This window comes from Squalius cephalus (assembly GCF_949319135.1).
Source record: "Squalius cephalus genome assembly, chromosome: 17".
In the NCBI taxonomy this organism is placed as follows: Eukaryota; Metazoa; Chordata; class Actinopteri; order Cypriniformes; family Leuciscidae; genus Squalius; species Squalius cephalus.
This window is the reverse complement of record NC_137138.1, coordinates 33,807,757-33,833,461: the sequence shown is the minus strand read 5'-3', so window position 1 is coordinate 33,833,461 and position 25,705 is coordinate 33,807,757. Positions and strand designations below refer to the sequence as shown.

Sequence of the window (25,705 nt, the reverse complement as noted above, 5' to 3'; positions counted from 1 at the left end):
TTAGGGTTGGAGATGAACTGTGCAGGACAGTCGATCGGCAGGAGCAGGGTTGGGCACCCCTGTGCTAGAGGCTTTTTGGAATTCCATTTGGAACTGTTAAGGATTCCAAATTGCCTGGTTTTCACCCAACATGTATTAGTGGAATAATGCTTATAGTTGATGGAACAACCCTTCACTCTAAAAAAAGATGATTCTTTAAAGGTTCTTTACATGTAGTAATAATTCTATTTAGAACCATATCATCATGAAGAACCCTTTATATACTGAAATGGTTCTTTGCTTTAGAGTTTAGGGTTCTTTATTCCTTTATTCTTTATTAATATATACAAATAATATTGGTAATAGTAATATTAATAATATGAAGATACTAATATTAATGAAAATAAATATTGTTGAAAATGTTATTTATAAGGCCCTATATAGCACTTTCAAAAGCATGGTTCTTTATGGAACCTTATAAAAAGGGTTTTGCCATTGATATAAGTTCAGCAAATTAAAGCCAAAATACAAGCCAAAGAACCCCAATTTGGTACTGTTTAGAACCAATTTTCTGAAGAGTGTTGTGGGGTTCAAACCTGTAACTTTTTGGGTACCAGCCCAGATCTTTACATCCTTCTTATCATTCTAAACAGAGTCAATGCGATCTCACAGTACGAGAGCTTCTTGCAGCCTTATATAAACTTACCTTAAGCTTCCTTCTGGCGTTGAACTTCTTCAAACATTCAACAGTCTCCTGTCTATGCATGCAAGATGCAACAGTGGAGCGATGCTAAAAGCAAAAAGAGGCACGGTAAAACAAGAGGATAGGTAGAGCCGTTTCCTGAACATGTAATCTCAACATGATAAAATACCTTTGAATTAATCATCCAATAAACATTCCCTTCGGACCTTTGTCAATTCATTAATTACATTGCTGGCTAAATTAACCTGTATATAAATGGTCAAATGTAACAATACATGAATGCATTAATGAGGCAATTTTTCTCAAGTTGCAATAAAAGATGCATGTATGTTGTACAGTCCTGATGGACAGTCATGAACTCACTGAGATCCACGGGTGCTTGAGCACCTCCGCAGCAGTGATGCGTTTAGCTGGGTTGATGGTCAGCATCTTATTAATAAGATCTTTTGCCTCAGGAGTGACCGTATCCCACTCAGGTGAAGGAAACTGTGGGTGCAACAAGTATGAATCAGACACACATCATTTCTTCTGGCATTATCATCAACACTATATGAAGGACGCTTTCACTGACATCATATGCGCCAGCTTTAATTTGCTGATAGAGTCTATGTTGGTCTTCATCCCAGAAGGGTGGGTATCCAACCAGCAGGATGTAGAGAATCACACCTAAAGAAGAAATTAAGATGGATGTTAATAAACTTTAAGCTTTAATCCATGCAATATATATAATCTATGCAATAGAGTAAGGCACTTAATACAAGGTATAAGGAGAGACTTTTATTTTTGATTATTGTGTCTCAGGTTGCATGTACTGTTTGAGCATTTAACATCTTAAAGTCCCCCTGTGGTGAAAACACAGCTTTTAATGTTGTTAAAACTATGTGGTGTTTTTAATATGCTTTAAGACAAACCATGTGTAAATTCATAAGTCGACACCATTGCTGAGTATTTTCTCCTTAAAACTGCAGTGAACCAAAGACAGTCTCAAAAACACGCTTTGAAATCGCTGGTGTTTCTGACGTCACAAACGACCTTGTAACCAATCAGATCAACGTGTGATCGTCAACCAGTGGATCTCTGAGCTGAGTGAGTGAGTGGAGGCGGGGCTCATTTGCATATTCATAAAATAGCGTATAATATTATTATAATTGTGAATGATTCATCCATGCATACACTCTTAAATATAAAATATATCTAAAAAGTTTGATTATAGACTATATTTGACTCTCCAGTGCTGGAACAGAGCTAAAATAAAGTGTGGAGAAAGATCTGGCTATGCAGGACCTTAGCTTAGAGTAATTCCTTTTTTTTTTTTTTGCATGACACATTTATATTATAGGCTCTTTGACATTATCCTGAACATTGTATAAGCATTCATTTCATGTGTCATTGTAGTTGACCTCGCTAAATCATTATAGATTAATATTAATGTTTGCTGTTGTGGTAAAACAGCAAAAAAAATTGTGTTGGAGTAAAGAGTCTGTGTTGGAGTCTGAGTTACGCAGGGACCCGGCCGCCTGTTGACGATGTTAATGGGCTCCGTCTCTAAGCTAACGTTAGCTAGTGTTGCACACGGTTGTCGCTGTAGAGAGCAGAAGAGAGAGGCAAAAAGGCAAGGCTCTCGGGAGAGTGTAAGAGCACATCCTGGAAAAACATCCCGAGTCCTTCACACAAAATTCAGTCTACAGACTTGCATAGGCAACCTAGGAAGTCGAGGGGAAGGTCTCATTTTTTAAGTGCGATAAATTGGCCATTAAATGTGATTAATTTTTGTACGAATTTTCATGGATTAGAGCGATACAGAGACCAAAGAGCTACTCACTATCTGGACAGACAGTGAAATGAACTCTCAGGAAAACACTAAATAAAAAGAGTGGAATTTGCCACATTAGCCATCGCTTTTGTGATGTACTGTAATTTGGTTTTCCCAGGACTATCTGTGATCTGTGTGAATAAAAGCACAGGATAAAGGAAAGCTCTGGCGGTATAAAAGAACTAAATCATTCAATTTCAGAACAATTATTGGAACAACTTTGTAATATTTGAAGTATAGGGTACTGTACAACCATGCACAAAAGCACACCTTAACACTCATAAGTCATGTGATTTTTTACAGTGTGGCAAAAGACATTCAGCTTTGGTTACAGACGTGCAAGTCAAAATTCGCTGCATTTAGATCTTCAAAGATTAAACATGTCATAAACACGTCAAAGCGAAAGTAGCATTGCAATGCAACACTCTGCAATGGATGCTATAGTACCATACTGCAGTGGATGGGGATTATTAGGAGGCCGTGATTGGCAAGGGCCAATGGAGGGAATTTGGCCAGGACACCGGGGTTACACCCCTACTCTTTGCGAGAAGTGTCATGGGATTTTTAATGACCACAGAGACTCAGGACCTCTGTTTAACGTCTCATTCGAAGGACGGATAATGCATCCTTTCAGTGTTTGATGCAAAAATATGAGTCACTAACCACATGCCCACAGGTCCACAGCTTTTCCATAGGGGTCCTTCCGTAAGACTTCAGGGGACAGGTAACCAGGAGTGCCAGCAAACCCTAATGTCAGAAAAAAAAAAACATTTAACCTTTATTTGAGCATTTATTTCAGAAATTGAAAATTTGAAGATAATTACATTTGCACAATTTAAATTCCCAGACTATTACAAGAAAAGTCTCCAGTCAAGCTTAAGGACCCCATGAAATGCAAATGGGAGTTTAGTCAGCATCATGCCCTTTCAAACCGGGACCACATGATGAAATTGTGGGGCGTCAAATTACACAATTCAAAACAGAACAAATTTGGAACAGTACTCTTAGAAACCCACATTATTTACTGCATATTTATACTGTCTCTTGTAAATACAGTATGTATATTGACAAAGCATGGCTACAATCACATCACAATCAAGTCAATGAATAAGAAAATTAGAATGACAAAATTCATTACAACATGTTATAGTTGGAATCCCTAGAAATTAAAAATCCAACTATTCCTTTGTGTATTTGGTGACCTCATTTTCTGATGCTCTTTGTCGGTTATTGTCTTTGTTTTTGTGCTAAGCTGTTTCTGTTGCATTTGTGTTCTCCATCACAGTGTGTAATATTGTGTTTATTAGAATGAAAACTGGTGCAAAGATGTCTTCCCCTTCATCTTCCCTGCTGGAATGTTACACATATATTACAAGGGATGTTTTCTTCCCATTATGATTTTGGTTGATTTGCTATGGTTTTGTTCATAGCTCTTATTTTGTAGTTCTATCTGTTCCGGTTTCCTGTGTATTTGTAGTCATGTTGTAGTTTTTCTGCCCGATTGCCCTGTCATTGATTGCAGGTGTGTCTTGTTCCTTTGTTTGGTTCTGCCTTTATATACCCCAGTGTTTCCCTTGTTCCTGGTCGGTTGTTCATTGTCCTCCCCTGGTTGTTGTGTGTGTATGTGTTCAGTTCTGTTTTTTCTCCCATGTTCCTTGGTTTCCTGGTTTGATTTGTTGGTCCTGGAACAACATTCTAATCAACCAATCAGATTTGAGGGACACGTTTGCAGTTTATGTCAAGTTTAAGCTTAGAACCAGGGTTATGTGCTTCTACATCAGTGTAATACATCATTTCCCTCTGATTTTAGGAATAACTTATGGGTAGGGTAAGGTAGGGGTAGGAATAGGGTTAAGACAAAGATTTTCGGACAGGAATGTTGTTCCTAAACCTAACCCCAAGTCAAGTCAAGTCAAAGTTAGCTAACCCTAACATGTCTTACTTGGCAAAATCACGGTGACCCTCTGGCCTCACCGGCTCAACCACGGTCATCGGGTCTGCCCAGCCTCCGATGGTCGATAAACTCAGACTTATAACTATTTGGCTCCACTTCAGTTCAGGGTCCATCACTCCTCCTTGGTCCTTTGTTCTGCCGGCTCTACCGTGGCTCGCCAGTGCCTCGACTCTGCCGTGGTCTGAAATCCCTGCGACTCCATTGGGGTCCCTTGACCACCTTGGTCAGTCATTGCTCTAGTACCACCACAGATATTCGGGATCCCGGCTACACGTCACCCTCCACCCCTTTGGCTGCACTGGGCTCCTCCTTCTCGCCAGCTCTGCCTTTGTCCTCGCTCCCAATGATTTTGCCTTGGTCTTCCACTTTGGCTCACTTTGGCTCTGCATCCCTTCGTCTTCACCTAGGTTTTTTGTCCTCAGAATGTTTTAATGACCTTTCAGTCCTCTGGCTCCACTTGATCAGTAGCTCGGGGACAAACAAGGAGGATAGTCCTGCTGGCTCCACTGTGGCCTTCAGCTCTGCCTTGGCCTCTTGTTTGTCTGGTTCGGTTATGACTCCTGGTCTTTGGCTCTGCCCTGGCTCTTGTATTGGTGCTGGATTCTGGTCCTGAACCAGCGTCCCACCCCCTGTACCGCCTCCATTCCACCACCCTCCTGAACTCTAGAGTTATGCTAGGGTTTGTAACCCGCTCATTATATTCATCACATCGTAACGTGCAAGTGTAAGGCATGTTAAAATCCGCATCTTTTTATAAATAAACACCATGTACTATGATATAGCTATGTTATCACATGGATTGTGTTACTCTGGCATAAATGATACCCAACAAATTCTATATTCAGGTAAAGTCAGTGCTTGAAGTGGGCACTTCTATATTTTAATCTGTAGCGTACCCTCACTTTTTCTTGCGCACCAGCACTTCTCACAAGTTGCTGGTACTTTAAACCAAGGAGGACTCCCTGGAACAAGTGGTGCTCAATGCAGAGCCACGCTCCCCCTGTCTGGACGTCATGGGTTGAGCTTGACCTAGTCCAGCTCCACCTCTGTGGATCTAATGGGTGGAGGGATTGAGTTATGGGTGGGGATATGGAGTGGTTGGACCTTCTAGCTCCACTAATTATGCCCAATTTTAAATCTAGAAAGGGGGAGCGCTGGATGTCCAGAGAGGAGGAGCTGGAGTTCACAGTCCATCCATGGCTCTGCAGTGAGTAGCCACTCACCCTGAACGCGATTTCAACCGAGGAAGACCCCCAAACCCCCATCCTCGAGAGTACTGGCACTTATTTCTTTCCCACTTCGAGCACTGGTAACAGTAAAACCTATTTATTGACAAGCCAGCAGCAGGCAAGTCCACCAAACCCAAACCAGGCACTGAAAAAATAAGTGACAGCCATTATCCTAGCTGAAACTGGGTAAACCACTGCCTTATATGTACTGTATTAGGGGTGTAACGGTTCTCGGTAAAAAATCGAACCGCACCGTTCTTCACCCACGGTTCGGGACGCACTTGCAACGCGGTACATCTCAAATCTGATGATGCATCTATTATATGGTTTGTAGAAAAAAACAGCGCTTAAAACAGACAGTTCTACATACAGTATGTATGCTTCTGTTGATGGATGCACATGCTAGCTCCCCAATAATACATTAAAACAACGATGATCAAAAAAATGATCATCATTTACTTTGTTCAATAGGAGTGCCGTTTGCTTGAACATGACCAGTCATTTACGTCGTCATCACCCAGGTGTTGATAGTGCACGAGCGCAGGTGAGACCTGAACAGCTCACATTGCTATCTGTGTTTAAACTAAACTCATTTAAGCTCTGCCAATTTAAACATTCACATCTCAGACAGCACACAAATATTGAGTTCTCTTTCAAGTCTTGCTTGAACAGACAAATTCACACAAAAATTATGTCAACATGCCCATCCTGATGAGTATCCTAGCAGACATAGTCTGTTATGCCTTAAGTGAACTTATACGGTCGAGAAAGGAAAGGCATATGTAACAGTATCAGTCTACTGAATCTGTGTATTATGTCTTAAAGGGACAGCAGCCTAATATTCCTGCTGTCTGTGTTTTTAATGTTAATCAAACAACACATTACAAGGATATCACTCACTGCTCTTGATGGAATAGCTTTTGTAACTTGTAATAAGGATTAATCTTTAATTTATACAGTCTATATGCAATGCTATTTTACATTTGAATACTTTATTCAATTTCTGTACCTGAAAACTAATGAAAAAGTTTGAAAAAAACTAATGAAAACCTGAAAAACCTAAAAGGACCTAAATATTTTATTAGTATCTTTGCTATATTGTATTTATTTGTGCTGTTGCTTGTAGATTATTTGTTCTTTTTTTTCTTTATTTTTATTTGACAGTAGTCCTTTTTTCCCTGAACATGGCACATACCGAACTGTACCGACACCGTGAACCTAAAATCGTGATACAAACCGAACCGTGAGCAATTTGAACCATTACACCCCTAATATGTATACCCTAAAGATGAGCTGTCATTGTGACTGAATCGAGAGAAGTTGACAAGGAAAACAAGTCAGGCTTGCAAAGTAACCGATGTAATTGCAACCTTGAAGACAGAAATCTGAACGAGATGGTGCTAAGGCCCAATGATTACGTCAAAACGCAGATGTTAAAGTTAAAGGCAAGCATTAAAGTGACTCATAAGAAAGAGAACATAAACTCATATTGTTTTTCTTATTCTCCTAAAATTTATACAGTAATTGTATCAAATGCATAAAGACTTAAATCAGCACCAAAACAGGTGCAAATATACAGAAAAGTAACAGAAAAAAGGGAATAGAACAGCGTAGCAATTCACATACTCAATATTATTTGAAGATATCTTTGTAGCGTTAATCTATGTTTTTTTTTGCAATTCCATATTAATGCTGTTTGGTGGTATAATAAACAGGTCATTACCAAACCAGGCCTGTTGTTCCCCTTCAACCTCAATGGCAAGGCCAAAGTCTGCTAACTTCACAGCTGCGCCTTTCGATTTGGAAGCCAGAAGCAGGTTCTCTGGCTAGAAACATGGAAACAAATGGGACAAAAAAGAAAAATATTAAAGTGCTAATGAAATCTTTTTTAGCGCAATTTTCCACCGGACAAATTGCGATTGTTAACTCATGATTTCTGTTCTGTGCGTCTGTGCGCACCAATCTTGCACTTCTATCTACTCCTCAACCAGACCACCTAGAGACTTCGGGTTTTCGGCATTATGTTAAGGAAGGTCTAATCTCGGGAACGCACAAAAAAAATCCAGGAAAAGATTTACTATCTCTTAGTGTTGTGATCCCATGACGTGAGAAAATTGCGCTAAAACACTCACTGAGTTTTTAGTACTTGTTTCTTTCAACATATTAGAACAAACATATTGGAGTAGTATTTCACTAAAGTTAATTGATAAAAGGCAAAAAAAAAAAAATTATTCTCCTTGAGCCGATTTTGTAAATCGAGTTGCCTTGATGTTATTAGCTTCTAAAACTATCGATCATGATATCTTAACATCACTTTATGCTTGGCTAGTCATATTCAATGTACTGCCATGTGTACTGTATATCATACTAGTGTTGAGCAATATCTGCAGAGCAGAAGCTCTTCTGTCAATGACCATTGCTGTTGTAATTGACCGTAAATTCCCAGATCGAAGACTTAAATGTCACTGGGGCTTCTGTACCTGAATAACACAGTGCAGTGTAGACAATACCACAACCATTTGGAGACAGCACAATCAAAAGGTTATAAGGTCAAACAAAGGTATAAGCAATTGTATTATAAGTAGTTTTATTTATTTTTGTACCACTTTTCACAGATTAATGCTTGTGAGACCCCAACTTGCTGAGTCTTGGCTGCTTTAGTCGACTGCATTCAGATTTTAGAATTAAATTTGTGTCTTTTTAAGTTTCCTGGTGTGGTTTTTTTTCTAGATATAGTCAGAGCTTATGAATTTAGCATGAGTCGTACTGAAGAAAATTGCCACTTGTGGGATCTCACTGCATGTCTCTCACTCCCAGTGTGAATGTGTTAACCTGTTAGATAAGACCGCTATAATGAGAACGTTTCGCTTATGCAGTATACTGTATGTAAATTAGGCCTTAGTTGTTATGTCTCTAAACAGTAAGATCAGTTGATATATTATTACCTACACACAGATAGAGCATCTGAGAGCATTTAGATTAGAACTGCACGATTAATCGTTAAAAGATAGCGATCTCGATTCAAACACGTACGCGATCTTATTCCTAAATGACAATGGCCCTGTCCCAACGCACTTCATGAGGACTTTCGGTCTCGTGGACTTAAATTGCACGTGCTCACCAAGTCTACAAGTCCGTAGGGCGTCCCTTTCAGCATTTTACCGCTCTGAAGTGTGCTCAACAGCGCCCCCTTTGTACCCTTGAAGCGGTCTTCCGCATGGATGCAGGCGCCACACACTTTAACTACCCAGGAATCCTTGCGAAAGGCCAATCAGACAACGGATGGGAGGAGATTTCGCTCACGGACAATTGTTGACAGGGCTGAGAAGAAAATATTACCTACAGTTTATACAAACATTATGGTCATCGACCAGTGGTGGATGTCTCAAACATAATAATAGCGCATTGAATAATACGATCGCATTATGATTCATTAAATAAATAGAACTGAATGTCAGGGCTTTACTGAGTCATATAAACATAGTATGAATATTGAAACCTGTAAATTCATCTGAAACTCATGCACATTTTCATTATGTGTTAAAATTGTAATCTTAGTTCAAATGGAACATTATTATTATGTACAACTGTATGCATCATTTAAATTAGCATGATGTATCTATTGTCTAATACCCAGGTGGCATGCACAATATCAAAATATAGAACTGTAAAAGCCGGCTGTGTAGTGGACATGGAGATAAGACGTCGGAGCGCGGAACGTGGACTCGCGCCAAGGGCCCTACAGGTCTGCACTACATGACGTCACCAAAGTGTGGACTCTGAGGAAGTCCACAAGTCCGGAGTGTGCCATTTGGGACAGGGCCAATGATTCGCCTGTGTCTATTAAACCTTTGACAAGTACGATAACAGCGAACATTCAGATCTACGTTCTGATCAAGAGAGTGGAGTTGTCATGTTTAAGTAAGAAACAGCTTCACAAACACACAGTATCATTATTTCTGTCATACAATAATTCAAATTATCACAGAAGTACTGGGGATAAAGTTTATAGTTCGGATATAAACACTGATGTCTACGGAAGCTATCAAAATCACCTTTTAAAAGTAACTGGACACTTTAAATAAAGATTGTATCGATTACATCGTTACACCAGTAGGTGGTGACAAAAATGTGTTTGTCATTGAATCATTCACTCAAGAGATTCGTTCAAAAACGCTGATTCATCCAGTGATGAAACAAGTGAAGTATTTAATCATTCATTCAAACCGATTACATTTAAAAAAAAAATAATGATATATTTTTGCAGCATACATTTTGTTGTGCTCGGCCCATAATGAGTGCTAATAAAAGACATTTAAGGTCAATCATAATAAAATACCTTTAAATCTCTGTGAACGACACCCATCTGATGGCAATGAAGAACAGCCTCCAAAATCTGCTGTATGCAGTGGCTTCAGGCAAAAAAAAAAAGAAAAGAAAAAGAGAGAAAACTTTTACTCAAATATAGGGGAATAAATTGGCCACACTGGATTTCGACACGTGACTATGTGGATCCATTTTGACTAGTCAAATGTACACATTCCAGTTTCTTTTGCTTTGCTTACTGTAACAATAAGAAAGCTATTTTCTGTTTTACTAAAGTGAATTTTATGCAGTCTGATGAAAATGTTTTATGGATAGTTAGCAAAATGTGTGAGTTATCTGGCTCTTGTCAAGGCAAGGAGACTTAACTTTGGACTATTTAAGTTAGTGTGCATTTATGCATTTGCATATTTTACATTATTTGTGTAATGCTTTTATACATAGAGTGAGTTTGTGTTATGCTGATGATAGCCCACCCACCTGGCATCTGCTTCGCTGTAATATTCCCTGGCAACAATGTCTTCAAACAGCTCACCACCCGTTACTCTGGACCAGACGACAAGAATCAGCACTAGTTGAAGGATTATTCATTATACTTCTATAGGAACGTCTGACCCTGTGAACTTTTCGCATTTCACACTCTCACTAGTTCATTTAATTCGTCTACTAACATGGTGTATACCAGGGTGTTTTTGTGACAGTGCAAAAATAAAATAAATCATATTAATAAATCAATAATCATACACAAAAGTGGCTAAAAATGTGATTGCATATATTGATTTTAGGTATAAAAAAATTAAATAAATAAAAACCGAGCAGAATTACTAATGTAACGTAAATTGCTTTTACTGTCACTAAAGTCATTAGATTTGTTAAGGCTTTAGACAACAATCAAAAATATTTTTTTTATATAAATTGGCATGGTGTCAAAATGATGTGAGCCACATTTTAAAAAGAAGTAAAAAAAAAAAAAAAAAATGCTTCATTAAAATTTAAAATGGAGGATATGTAATATGGCAGACCATAGCAGATTTAGTACTCTGCATAATAGGCCAAATTTAACAGAAATGAAAAAAAAATTATATAAGCACTTTTAAACATTGTTATATTTTGGCAACTAGGTGGTGCTGGCACTGAACTTATTAAGGGCACGGTGCCAATGAAATACCAAGTTTCCTAACCATATGAATACAGTACCAATCATTCGACCTGGTACAACCCACGGACAAAGAAACCAATCTCATGGTTTTAGGTCAAACTTTACTGTTTACTTTTCATATCCATACAATGAAAGTAAAAAGAGTTTAGAAACAATGTTGCCTTGACTCCAATAACTTTCAAAATATCTATGCTAGATATATGTATATGCTAGTCTTCTGTGTAGTACAGTGTACTACATAATAAATACAACATAAGTATGTTGACTTTGTCAATGTGGTAAAACTTTTCCAAAGCAGTTGCAATATGATCTTAATATAACGAGAAAAAAGAAAAAGAAAAAAAAGTTGGGTAGCACTTTCTTTTAATGTCGTCTCATTACACATTACATGTATTTATTATAGTGTTAACAGTAAATTATGTGTAACTACAAGCAACTAACACTAAAACAAACCCTAACCCTATAGTAAGTAGGCTACATGTTGTTAATTAATATTACTGTGTACCTATGTGTAATTAAACTGTAAAAAGGGCATGTTCAAATAAAGTGTCACCAAAAGCTGAAATTTGTTAGTTCTAATAATCACTGTTAGATTAAAATGCCTGAAGTCTAAGAAACACCCTTATGCTTTTCAACATCTGGCAATTTTAAGACAATAGTTTTATGAAGGTGTCATACAGTAAGTGCTGTAATTATTTCAATATGAAGAAAGATATCTATTGTATCCACCCAAAGTCATTAGCTATTCCCACATAAACCCCCACATTATCACAGGCAAGTAAATTTAGCAATTTCTGAAAACAAATCATGCATTTACTCACATGGGCCTTTTTTAGGCCAATTTATAGTTTATATAAAATGCTAAGAGGCTTTTTATCTGGTATGGTTGGTCAGAGAAACTCACAAGTCGAAGATGAGGTAATGGTGGCCTTCCTCTGAGATGCTGTCATGCAGTCGCACTGGTGAAGAATCGACGGTTGTGGTTTGCATGGAAAAGAGAAAAAGAGAAAACATGATCTAGAAGTCATTTTTGTTTCTTATGGTTTTCTTACAGATATCGTTTTTTGGATTGTTCTTCTTGTTCTTCACTCACTGAACATTTCACTTTAAAACTGTAGCGAAACGTGTACGACGCAACTTATAATGCATTTTGCAAAAATGTTGCCACAGGTACGTTTTTCTTGGACTACTCCTTTTGTTTTGTTGTTTATTTTATTATTAAAGTGACATTTAATGTTTGCCGTTCTTGCCTCCTACTTCCCTGAACCTGTTACAGTTACGTTTGATCACTTAAATTCACATTATTTTATTTAATTCTAATGAAACAGCCGCGAGTGCTGAGTTACTATTCATGCAGGCCACTTTATGTGATTAAATAAAGTTATGGCGTAACGCAGCGCTGTTTTACTTGGTCAGAACATTCATACTATTAAAAAATACATTTAAGTGTGTTGAAAGTTATGTTATAACGCTACACTGTGCGTTCACTCAGTGGCTGTGATACTTGTTGCACACTGCATTAGGCTAAGCTAGATCGATATTAGAAAATCATATTAATAAAAGCTGGATGACTTGTGTTGCTAAGTGGCATGCAATTACATTTACAATATTGTTACAGTTATGGTCAGTATGTTTTAGCTTTCATGGACATTCATGATTTCATTTGTCACATGTCTTCCTTTTTTTTGATTTTCCCACCACTTCTTTGTTACCATGGTCACCATCATCATGAGTTTGTTTGTTTCAGCTGTGTATTGTTAATAACCTTTAATTGTGTCAGTCCTTCAGTTCATCCTTTTCCTCTGTTTGTAGTCTGGACACATTTGCGTTAAGGTGTTTCTCTTCTGCCCTGTGTGTTATTGTTGTGCGGATTATTAAAAACTATATTTGAACTTCATCATCTGTTCCTGCACACCCTGCTGACAAATATATGGTCTGGTGGAGAAAAGGCAAAACAATAAGACTAACCGTGTTGGTTTATATAACAATGATTCGTTTTCTGTCGATAAATGTATCTAAACTGTTGCTCACCTGTCTAATAAAACACATAATAGGTAAAAGTGTCTTTGGAAATCGAGGGTAGGTATGACATCGCAGATATGACATCATTGACAGGCGACGCAATGACACGGGCAATGACACTGGTTAAAATAGCGGATTTCTCTTGATTTAAACATTGTTGGAAACATTTGGGATAAATACACAGGTCAACAAAATATATAACATTGTTCAAGTGTTTTTGGGATATTTTAATCGCTTACATATTGTGCCTTTGCTTGGAGTCTTTTTATTAGGGGTTCAAGCTAAAAGTAATTCGCATTTTTATTTATAATGCTTTTTTCAATGCTCAATGTTGCCTTGAGTTCAATAACTTTTAAAATATCTAGGCTAGGGACACTTGCATTAGCATTTACAAAGCCATTTATGCTTTCTCAAACTGTTTGATCAAGGAAAATAGCATTTGATGTGTATCTTTTTTGGGGTAAGTCCTATAAAAGCTATAAAAACCTTTATCGCACAAAGCAACAAAAATGGCTGCCAGTAGTCAATCAAATTCCTGCATCTTCAGTTTGTGAATGACTGATGATTATGAAATTTGGCAGATCCTTAGAGACCGTATTTATTAGACTGTGTACCAAATCTGGTGAGAATCGGCCATTAGATTGCGCTGTAAAACTAATCAAAGTCATCTCTGCAGCCATAGAGCTATAATAAAAAAATGATCTAGCTTCTGAACCCTTCCATGCCCATGTGCACATCCATTTCAAATCTCTCTGCCTCTTTTACTTACTCTAACTTGTCATAAGCCATTTGCCAGATATATAATATTTTAGTATGCACCTCAAAAGGCTACTGACAACAAGCTAGCAAAAAAAATAAAATAATAATAATTTAATTGATTAGCAGATATGGGCCAAAAATAAAGTGTGAGGGACAGCATTTTTTAAGAGTCGTACATACTGTACATCCGAAGATATCCCTCTAAACCATTCTCAGTGTCATGCAGACTCACTCTATTCGCTCAGTTCAGCAAGTAGTCAGTATTACCATAGCAACTGCCTTGCCATGCCTTAGCAACCATTCAGAGCACCCTAGCAACCGCATTATAACATGACCTAGCCATATTTCGGCAACAGAACGAGACATGGGGTGGTCTTTTTACTAAGACTCATACACAATTGTTGCATACACATTAAAAGGGAACGATATGAGGCAACATTGAGTGAGTTTTGAGTTTTGAAGCAATACTCACATGATGTAATACTCACATGACTCAAATGTACAAAGCGCACAACACAGGAGTATTTCACACAAACAAAAAGTCTTTAATCCAAAAATTCTTCAGATCACAGATCATAGAAACTCAGGAGACAAGAAAACAACCACTTTACATCAACGAGACCGGACAAAGAACTGAACACATCAGGGAGTATAGGTGCATCCACGCCATGTTGTAATTACCACAATTACATGATTTCAACTTGTAAAAAGCATTCACGACCTCGTAGAGCTCATAATTACAACTTGTAAGATGGGAATTGTTTGAGAGCTCCTACTTGCACCATGTGTCATTTAGGCATTGATAGTGGTGCCATAGAAACGCTTAATTCCCAGTCCGAGGACGTGAGCAGCTCCGAATATAACGTCACGTGTTGTCATCTTGAAACTACTATAATTACGACATGGCATGAATGCAGCATTATTATACACACAACCAACTGAGGGAACTAATTAATGAATTAATCAACAACAGGTGAACTGAATCAAACCGACACATAGGCCTAATAAGGGGACTAGGTCAATTGGCAAGACAGACACAAACACAAACACAAAGAGCAAAACATAACATCCTGACAATAACATGTTTGGCATCGAGCTGCAATTTTAATTTCCTGTATGTTAATTGACATTATATTTTGCTAACTCGGTTACTATTATAAGAAGCTTTTCTGTTAACACCCAATCCAATTTCATATGCAAAGCACCCTGATAAAAGACAAAGGATAGTAAACTTTCGATCTGAAAGCACAACTCCTTATGGGCTCACTCAACTCCTGAGGGTGTGACATACTGTACACACGCTTTAAAAGATCACTGGCTATGAATACAGTAGGAAAAGGAAGAATTTGAAATTCTGACATGAACGCTGAGCTAGAAGTCTTTGAAGGATCCCTTATGTTTGTTTGTGCCAGGCTGCGGCTTTGCCTTTCCATTCACCAAAGACCTTTTTCATCTGGTTCTCTCTCATCAACACAGGAAGAACTGGAGCCTCAAAGAATTGCATCAGGACTCTCTTTCAAACAGGCAATACGTCTTATTAATTGATACATTAAGTATCACCTTTTCACAAAGGTGAAAAGCTTCATGCTTTTGATTTTCCACTCTGCTTCAGCTTGAACCCTCTTCCTATAACAAATTGTGTTTGCGTGTGTGATTTAGAATAGTTTAAGAGTTTAGAGTCCCTAATCATGCCGATCGCAGCTAAAGTATGTGAAAGTTGAAAGTGTTAGAGCATGTTATTGTCTATGGCCAAGAGAGTTATATCCTATTATAATCTATAGACATTCTCACTCTGTTAGTCAGATGTCTGAGGCTGATTCTGTCAGGAATCCCCCAAATCAGTTACTCGATCCAAATGCTTTTATTGATCATAATTAATTATACATATTTCCCTATTGGGCTAATGTCCTATGAAATGTAGCTAGTTATTATTACTCTCCCCCTACCTCTGCATTACAAATGATAATAGAAAACGGTCCTCAAATCCATCATGCCTTCAATTGGCTTCATATAAAAACAAGTTTATGTTACAATCTCATTTAGATGGCTTGATAACTTACCAATATTGGAGTGCTTCAGCAGTCTGCAGATCCTAGCCTCCCTGTCCAGCTTCTGGTGATCTAAAATATATATATAAAGAGATTTTTCACATATATTAAAATAAAAGCATGAGTATTTCTAGTTTTCAACATTCAAAATGGAAAATATATAAAAAAGAGTACATGGTTTTTTTTTTTTTTTTTACTGTGCTGTGGAAAAAAATGGAACACCCCATGAAAATAAAGTTTCTTAATTTTTGTGAAAGTTATCATTTATATTAAAGAACATTATTAAAGAAGCAAGTCACGCTTCTTATAAACCTCATCAAAGTGGTCTGTTTTGGTCATAAGCATTGAAGTATATGGCACAATCTGTAAGGTTGGGGTGAACTCAAGGTAGAGCAGGACCCAAATGCAGTATTCATTTTTCATTTAATAATAACAAAAAATGAAAAAATAAATAAAAAAGAACCAGAACTGAGCACACCACCAACGCATCCATGGACAAGACTTGACCCTGAACAGAGGAAACACAAGGGCTTATATTACCCTCCAGACAACTTGGAATTCATATTTTTCCCACCTCCTACTTGAAAACAACATGTGGGACGCCGTTTGACCTGTGAACTCAGGGCAGATCAATCAATCCCTTTCTCAGCGAGTCCTGCCATTTCATGCCACTTCCAAGATGGCGGCATCTTTAACAAACTAAGACTTTAAGTTTATAGTGATACCTTAATTTTTGCTTTTCATCAGCATTGCTATAATTTTACACAAAGTGCTCTTATTGTGTTATGGCTAAATCATGTGGTCAACATATGTGAAGTGTGATTGACTGGAACTCACAGAGGTCAGAAGTGGGACATTTCAAGTATTTAGGAAATTCCCATTTCGACCTTGCCTCAAACGCAAGGAATAATCAGGCTAACAAGACACAGGTGCGAACAATCAGGGAATCGCAAAGGGTAGCAGGAAACAGGAACAGAACAACATTACGAACTAAAAGTCCATATACAAAGCTAGCAGGGAACAACGTCAAAAGAACTTCAACATAAAAGTCCAAACACAAAACAAGGAACATGTTTATCCTTCATCACTATCACGCCAAGATGAAAAAATCTATTTTATCCCCCTCAGAGGAAAGTGGATTTAAAGCCACTTACAAGCTTTAAAACCCATCATTCCAAGGTATGTGAAAATGTTTGCTATGCAACACTTACATAAGAAGATCTTAACATCTCAATCCTTTCATGCAGCACAGGTTTCTACAATAGCGGCACCTTTAAGCACTCTTAATGACATTCACAATAACACAATCACAATAATGACATATGTTTTAGGGACGGGTATATGTAAGTGACAACAACCCAGACAGCAGCAATATAGTGTCGGCCCTGATGCGACCCACATCTGGTACGCATTGAATCCACATGTACCAGATGTGGCCCGGATCTGAGCCGCTGTTGCTGTCTGGGAAGGATGTGACAGACTTCAAACGATACATAAGACGCAGAGCTGTTTCTAGGTCAAGACAAACAAAGGTGGTCAGTGAGAATTCACCCCCACTCACCCATATTTCAAATATTTGTATAGTTCAGGGGTGTCCAAAATTGGTCCTAGAGGGCCACTGTCCAGAAGAGTTAAGCTCTAACTTGCCTCAACACACCTGCCTTTCTAGTAATCCTAGTAAGACCTCGATTATCTGGTTCAGGTGTGTTTAATTGGGGTTGGAGCTGAACTCTTCTGGACAGTGATTAAGATTAGACACTCCTGGACTATACAAATATTTTAAATATGGGTGAGTGTGGGTGAATTATCATTGAACACCTTTGTTTGCCAAAAGTGGCATCTCAGCATATACAGTACCTAATGTTAGGAAAACAACTCAAAATATAGCAGTGGATCCCCATGAAATTACCTCTACCTTTCAAAAATACCACTCAGATTTATACACAGTAGAATTCCCTTAAGATGAGTACTCTATGTTGAAAGTTTTGCTGAATATCCCCAGCATTAAGCAAGACAAAAGAAGGAACCTAGAAAAACCTCTACAATCCCAGAAAATAGAGGAATCAATTAAACTACATGCAGAATGATAAGACCCCAGGGCCATACGGTTTCTGTGTCGAGTTCTACAAAACTTTTTCTTCACAACTGCCCTCACTGCTACTCTAGCATGTTTAATTATTCTTTTGAACATCCATCAAACCTCACAGTGTCACGGTCATGTTCTGTGTAGTTTTATTCACGCTGAAGGGTCACGTGTAACATAGTCAAACCGACCTAGTGTTGGAACACGCGTGACCTTTCAACGTGATCACGTAATGTGTGTCGCAAATTATCAGGAAATTTTAATTCTGAAGTAAACTACTCCTTTAAAGTCAGTCAGATTTACTTTCTCGTAGATTGCAAGGCCTTATCTCTGTTTAGTATTTCACTTAATTTCCTCAAATCTGCAGAGTTTTGGCCCTGGGGATGATATCTGCACTGCATATGGCTGTGCAATGTGCATTTACCTTTAACTGGAATTTAGCTGGAAATGAAGAAATTAAGCACTACCTTCTCCCATTTTCTAACACTTTGAATAGTTTGGGCCAACATAAGATCAGATATTAACCCTGACCCAGGCTGACCTCTCAATCATTAAGCTTGCACACGACATAAGCCCACTTGTTCTTTTAATTTGAAATACGACAAGACCGAAATCATAAGAAAAATTATATGTTTCAAAGAAAATGCATGCTTTACTTTTTATCTGGAGCTGCGAGGAAAATGTGGAATCTTCAGTTACTTTCCACATTTGTCAGTTTAGGTGAAACATTATATCAGTGCTTAGATCAGAGAGTAATTATTTATTTAATAATACTAAGTTTTTGGAAGAATATTCAGATATCTCTACTTTGAAAAGAAACTTTGATTTGGGTGGGCACAATAAGGTTATTTCCTCTGAGAAGTGCTGAAATCACTGCAGTGTCATCCTACTCATTTGGATGATGCACAAATGCAGAACTCTCCGGTGGATTACATTTAGCCGTCCTTTTGAGGCTGTGTGTTCGTCAAGCGCTTCCGACACATGTAATGGTTTTCGATTAATACCAAGAGAGCAGCAAAATACAGATAGGCTTGTCCAATGGAAGTTTTTCCTCCGAAGCTTTAGGGAATTTTACTTAAGGAAGGAGATCAGCAATACTCAATTATTAAGACATTCAGTAGTTAACTTTCTGAAGTCATGGTGCAGGTTAATACAGGTTTCTTACTATCAAGTTATTGATAATAATAATAATAATAAAATTTTATTGTTTAGCACTTGTCATACATAAAAGGCAGCTCAAAGTGCTTCACAAGGTAAAAACAAATATTGGAAATACAATTACACACAATATCAATATAAAAAAACTTCAAAGCAACCATAAAAGGTTCACAAGGTAAAATAAACACACGTTCACACAATTTTACACAATATCAATATACCCATAAGCAACTTTAAAAAGATTTGTCTTATCCTGCCTTTTAAAATATGAATGCTAGTTGCCTCTCTCACTTCATTTGGTAGACAATAGTGGGTGAAAGAAACACCACCAGACTGTTTAAGATTTACTGTATGTGCCAAAGGACCAGATGATCTTAAACTAGAATTTGGAATCTTGACAGACAGTCTGTAACATATAAAGGTGCCAGATTATGCAGTGTTTTATAAATTAATCAAATAATCTATAGTGAACTGGAACCAATGCAACTTCTTTAAAACCGGTGTAAAATACTCTGTCCTTTTTAGTTTCATTGGTACTCTGGCTGCTGCATTTTGTATTCGCTATATACCAGTATATTACAATAAGACAGGAAAAAATAAATGCATGAATTAGTGTTTTAGCATCATCCAAAGATTAAAAAATACAAAACATGATTTTATTAACTCCTGGATAATAGCAGGGTTCTGGAAAACGTTTGCTAACTTAAGGTCTGTTATGGACAACCAAGTTTAACATGTTACTGAGTTAAACTCTTATTAATATAGCTAACCAAGTTGGGTTTACATGCCAATAAGCCAATCAGCTTAAATCATTTTATGCCTTAAAACTCATCTTTGATCACCAAAATGACATAATTAAACGTTTTTTCCTTGAAAAACAAATCGTCATACATAGCTTGAATGTAACTCGACACCCTTGCCTCATTTAGTATTCGCGGTTCTATGAATATGCAAATGAGCCCCGCCTCCACTCACTCACTCAGCTCAGAGATCCACTGGTTGACGATCACATGTTGATCTGATTGGTTACAAGGTAGTTTTGTGACGTCAGAAACACCAGTGATTTCAAAGCGTGTTTTTGAGACTGTCTTTGGTTCACTGCAGTTTTAAGGAGAAAATACTCAGCAATGCTGTCGACTTATGAATTTACACATGGTTTGTCTTAAAGCATATTAAAAACACCACATAGACATATAAACAACATTAAAAACTGGATTTTTACCATAGGGGGACTTTAACTAATGCAGTTATCTGAGATTGGATTTGTTAGAAAAGTACATCTGTGTTGAAAACAATTGTCTTGAAGTGTATTTCTTCACATATTAACATCATATAGGCAGATGTTTAATGAAATACGAACACTAGCACTGTGTGAACATTGGTTGGGTCTATATGCTTTGAGCTGGACTGAAGTTTATATAGCCAGACTGGGGGGAAAGCTTAATGGAGTTTATAATCACTATATAACCTATTTCAACTTATCTAACTCCTTATCTATTATCTAACTTATTTTGCTTTTAAAGGCTAAAACAGAACTGTGGACAGAAGATTGATCTTATGTTTCATACTTACCTTTTTTGTTTTATCTATTTATGTATTTATAATATATTTACTATTGAGACAAATAAAAAAATTAAGGGTTTAGGGTCTAATTCTCACTATTAACTAGTTGCTTAGCATGCAAATGACTAGGATATTGGCTGTTTATTAGTACTTATTAGTACTTATTAGTACTTAAACACATATTAATGCCTTATTCTGTCATAGTTAATAGTTAGTTAATAGTGAGACTTGGACCCTAATCTAAAGTGTGAACAAATACATTTATGTAAAATGTCTGTCAATATTATTGGCTCATGTTCAGATATTTTATCAGTATTAATATTTGTTATAATACAATACTTGGTAACACTTTACAAAGACGTAAATGTTTGTTAAAGCATTAACTAATATTAACTAACAATGAGCAATACATTTTTGACAGTATTTATTAAATCTTTGTTAATGTAGTATCAATAAAACTGTTAGCTCAGGTCCATTAAATACTATTAACAGATACAACTTTTGATCTGTATAATGATGTATAATAACTAAGATTAATAAATGATCTATAAAGGTTTTGTTCACAAATTGAACCTTTTTGTAAAGTGTTACCAAATACTTATAGTAAACATGACTAAATATATATAATATAATAAAGTATTAGTTTTAAAATAAGCATTTTATAAGCATGACTTTACACACACAAAAATTTAGCAAAATGTGCTTGAAACAGAGTCTTCCAAAGTAATCTTTACTTGAGAATACATTAAAGCCACCAAGACTTGTGTTTAGACATTTCTTGAAAACATGCTCTGTTAAATTTGGAAAAAGCAAATTGGTAAAACTCTTCTTGAATAAGGAATAAATCATGGTGGCTCTGTGGACAGCAATGTTTCCTCACAGCAGGAAAACCCAAGTCCTGACTGAGACAGGAGTTTCCTCAAAGACATGCAGCATTGGTGAAGGGGAGAAACTAGACTGTGCTAATGTGTGTGTGTGTGTGTGTGTGTGAGAGAGAGAGAGAGAGAGAGAGCTGTGACGGACTGGCCATCTGTCTGGGGTATTCCCTGCCTGTGGCCTGAGATGCATTCCCATGAACCTTCTGATGATAAGATCATGCAAGCAAGTAAAAAGTGACTGGGGAAAGGAAAATGTTGGATGTGTCGAAGTGAATGTCATTCCAATAAGGTCATTTTATGATAAGTCTTTCCTCATCCATTTGTCATGTTGTTGAAAGTAGAGCAAGCGTTTAGTATGTCACAAATAGAATTGGGTATCATTTACTGTCAACGACTCGGCACAACGCAATCAGTGTCTGGGTTTTCTGGCTGTGAAGCTCATTTTTCCCTCTTGGTTTCCCCAGTTCTCAGTTACACTACTAATAGTGTGGAATGTGGACAGCTGGTTACTTTGACTATACAGAGAAGGGGAAGTATTCAGTGCAGACTAAGGCTAAGGGTACGTTTACATGACAACGATATGCTTAAAATGGAGAAGTTTTCCCTTTGAGTTTTCCGTGTACAGGCGACACCATTGTCAAAACGATCCCCATTCACACGGATCCGCAAAAAACGCTGTATTCTGCTGCCAGGCCAGTAGATGGCGATGAAACACTATAGACTGAACACGTGATACGCATGTGCATGATGTCAGAGATTCCTGTTTTTGTTGTTTACACGGAGACCGTTTTCATAAACGTATTTGAAACCCGTTTTCTAAAGTTTGTGTTTTCAGGCACCCAACACACTACTGACGTGTAAACGAATGGCCAAAATGCATAAAACGGTTTTAGTTTTTATTGCGTGAAAGCGCTATAATCCCATAGAAGCGCCGATGGGAGTGGAAAGTTCTGCATGTGATCTACTGAAGACGCGCCAATTCAAGAACACAAACGCAGTCGGATCATTTCCATAATGACCAACACAATCTACAGAGAGCAGAGCAAATTAGCGTCTGGTTTAAGACATGCTTTTGTGGGCGTTAAATAATGGTGCAAATACCAGCAAATTGACAAGCGCAAACCTTAGTAAATCACCTCGTGTGTTTCATTTAAATACTCTCCTCACATAAATTGTGTCTGAAAGGGAAACTTCAACAAATGCATATGCAATAAGGTCAGTCGCACTAATTTCTCACGGTGTGTCTTTAGTAAATCCTGATAATAGTTTTTTAGCAGCGCCAAAAAGTCTGGCCCTAAGTCTTTCTCTGGTTTAGTTCACTGGGCTTCTACTGCATATCTTGTGTTTGTTAGATTCATGATGATGGAATATAAATGTTTTTTAAAATTGTTTTTTCTAAAAGATTTTTGAAACTGTTGCTTTTTACACCCCCACATTTTTTTTTCTTTTTTTTTTTACTGTATATGCCAATAACAATGATGTGGGATATTTGCTATATATTGACCTAGCTAAGTAGATCTCAGTCATCTGAATATAAAGCAGCAATCTATCTATACCATCACAACATTGTATGATCAGTTAAATGCAACATTTACAATTTTACTGATCCTTTATAATTGATCAGACAGAAAGTTATAAACACATGCATGTAAATTACAGAATCAACAACAGCTACAAAAATCTTTAAAGCTTGATTGACACATATCGTGTAGTCTCATCAGACCATTACAATACGGTGTCCTCCAGTGGTGAAAATCCTGCTTTTAATGTTGTTTATATGTCTATGTGGTGTTTTTAATATGCTTTAAGACAAACCATGTGTAAATTCATAAGTCGACACCATTGCTGAGTATTTTCTCCTTAAAACTGCAGTGAGTGAGTGGAGGCGGGGCTCATTTGCATATTCATAGAACCGCGTATGCTAAATGAGGCAAGGGTGCCAAGTTACATTCAAGATATTTTAAGGCATGACGATTTTTTTTCAAAGATGAGTTTCAAGGGATAAAATTATAGACTACAAGGGGACTTTAAGTCCATCCATCCATCCATTCATTCTCCAAACCGCTTTTCCTATGTAGGGTTGTGAGGATGCTGGAGCCTATCCCAGTATTTCAGGCCGTATAGGCAGGAAAACAACCTGGACGGATGGCCAGTCCATCACAGGAATAACACACACACTCACACACACCTGGCTCACCTGGGATTCAAACTGCGGACCTTCTCGCTGTAAGGCGACCCAATGAGTCAGCAATCTGAAGATATATACTCTGAACATTTATGCATGAATCACTGGCCAAATTAGAGCAAGGAGTTGTGAAACATCATCTACAAAGAAGGGGTGAGCAATGGAAATAGGAAGTGGCTCATCTCAGGAAAACCAGCACCCCAGTGATCCATTTTCCATTTGTAGCAACCTCTTCAGAGAATGACGCCTTCAAATATGCCAGTCGCTTCCAATATTAGACCCCCATTAACCTAGAATTTCCAAGTTTTGTCTCTGCTAGGGAGACAGAGGAATTAATTGAGAAATGTGAACATTTCAGTGTTGCCCGAAGTTAGTAAATGGCTAAGACCAACGAGTTTCTCAACAAGTTTGTCAAGCCCTGTTCATAACAATGTTTGGAAACGTGTTCTAAATGGAAGTAGTATAACCCCCCAAATATAAAACCCCAAGGATTTCTTTGACATGCCAGGATATATGGGTTCTTTCACTTCTGTCACTTCTTGGGGTCGACCTGATGGGCCACTTTTAGAAAACCAACAATGGATCCAAAGTGGATCGTGCATTTCCCTTTGCGAAACAGAAAAACTGTGAATTTGTCACATCTTTAAGGATGAAATCTTCATCAGTTGGGGGGGTTCTTTCAGACTGCAATTCCTTGGCCTGTGATTGGTCAACCTATGCAAGAACTGGGGGCGACTCAAAAATGAACTGTAAATATTTATAAATGCAGTTGAGTTTTTCCCCAATTAGGGATAGCAATGCATTTTTTATAGTTGAGCTTGAACAGTATCACAGCATCATACAAGTAGGCACTGCACATCTGAGGCTGCGGGGGAGTCACTAATATCTTGGCTGCTCTTCCAGATTTAATTGCATACGTACCCTCTGTAGGTTTCTGTTTGAAGATTAAGATCTATATAGATGTTTGAAAATTAGAATATTTATTGGCATTAATGGTAGGTAGGGGATAACTGCCTGTTTTATTAGTAGCTGATATATCGTTTTTGTGTGTGTGTATTTCTGATTGTTTTTCTCTCTCTTGCCTTGAGTGACCTTTCCAGTAAGAGTAAGGTTTTGGACAGTCATGATGCTTCGAATCTTTTCCCGGAACAATCAGGGGAAAGCCTCAGAGCTTCATGAGGCTTAATTAGCCCATCCCTAGTAGAGTGCACGCAAACACTATAATGAATGCAAAAGGCAGTATTTAATAAATCCACAAGCAATAATCCACATAAAGAGAACAGCATACAACACATCTAATATAAACGAGACCCGACAGCAATAAACAGACACAGAGGAACTTAAGTATACATGCAAACGAGGATAATTAATGACACACACCTGAACTGAGTGACGAAATCAAATTAACAACCATGACAACAAACTCAACAGGGGAATAGTGTAAACAGAAACAAAGTCCAAAATGAGTGAGATTGTGACACTATGGCTCTTGAACATGACATATAATATATTACAGAATGAGAAACACTGATTTGTTTAACATTAGAAACACATGGGTGATCGTACCTCAGAAGTGCTATTTAAAAGGATATTCAAATGACTGAAATTGTGGTTCTTCCTTTGTTTCATGTGGTCAAGATAAAAAAAAAAAAGGCCCATGATGGCACTGTGGGTATTTTTCCTCCACTTTTACACTGACATTCACTACCTCTATCCAACAGGAGGTTGGCCAGTTTGGATTTAATTTACGACAGACTTAATATTTATCCGAATCACGTCAAAAACGAAAAAATTTGAGACACGGCTGATGTTAAACTGCAAAAGGACTTTTGATGTCTTGGATAAAAAG

The 25,705-nt window shown here is 37.5% G+C and overlaps 1 protein-coding gene across 2 annotated transcripts in view; it reads right to left on the bottom strand.

The window, feature by feature from the left end:
- Positions 1–25,705, bottom strand: part of camk2a (calcium/calmodulin-dependent protein kinase II alpha) — a 65,668-nt gene that overhangs the window by 18,298 nt on the left and 21,665 nt on the right. For both annotated transcript variants that reach the window (XM_079846524.1, XM_079846525.1), the window contains exons 3-11: positions 16,002–16,061; positions 12,065–12,119; positions 10,482–10,547; positions 10,018–10,090; positions 7,402–7,504; positions 3,159–3,242; positions 1,254–1,348; positions 1,046–1,168; positions 686–769 (exon numbers count right to left, since the gene is read on the bottom strand). In XM_079846524.1, the coding sequence (XP_079702650.1) occupies positions 686–769; positions 1,046–1,168; positions 1,254–1,348; positions 3,159–3,242; positions 7,402–7,504; positions 10,018–10,090; positions 10,482–10,547; positions 12,065–12,119; positions 16,002–16,061 (743 nt within the window). The remainder of the gene's footprint in view (positions 1–685; positions 770–1,045; positions 1,169–1,253; positions 1,349–3,158; positions 3,243–7,401; positions 7,505–10,017; positions 10,091–10,481; positions 10,548–12,064; positions 12,120–16,001; positions 16,062–25,705) is intronic.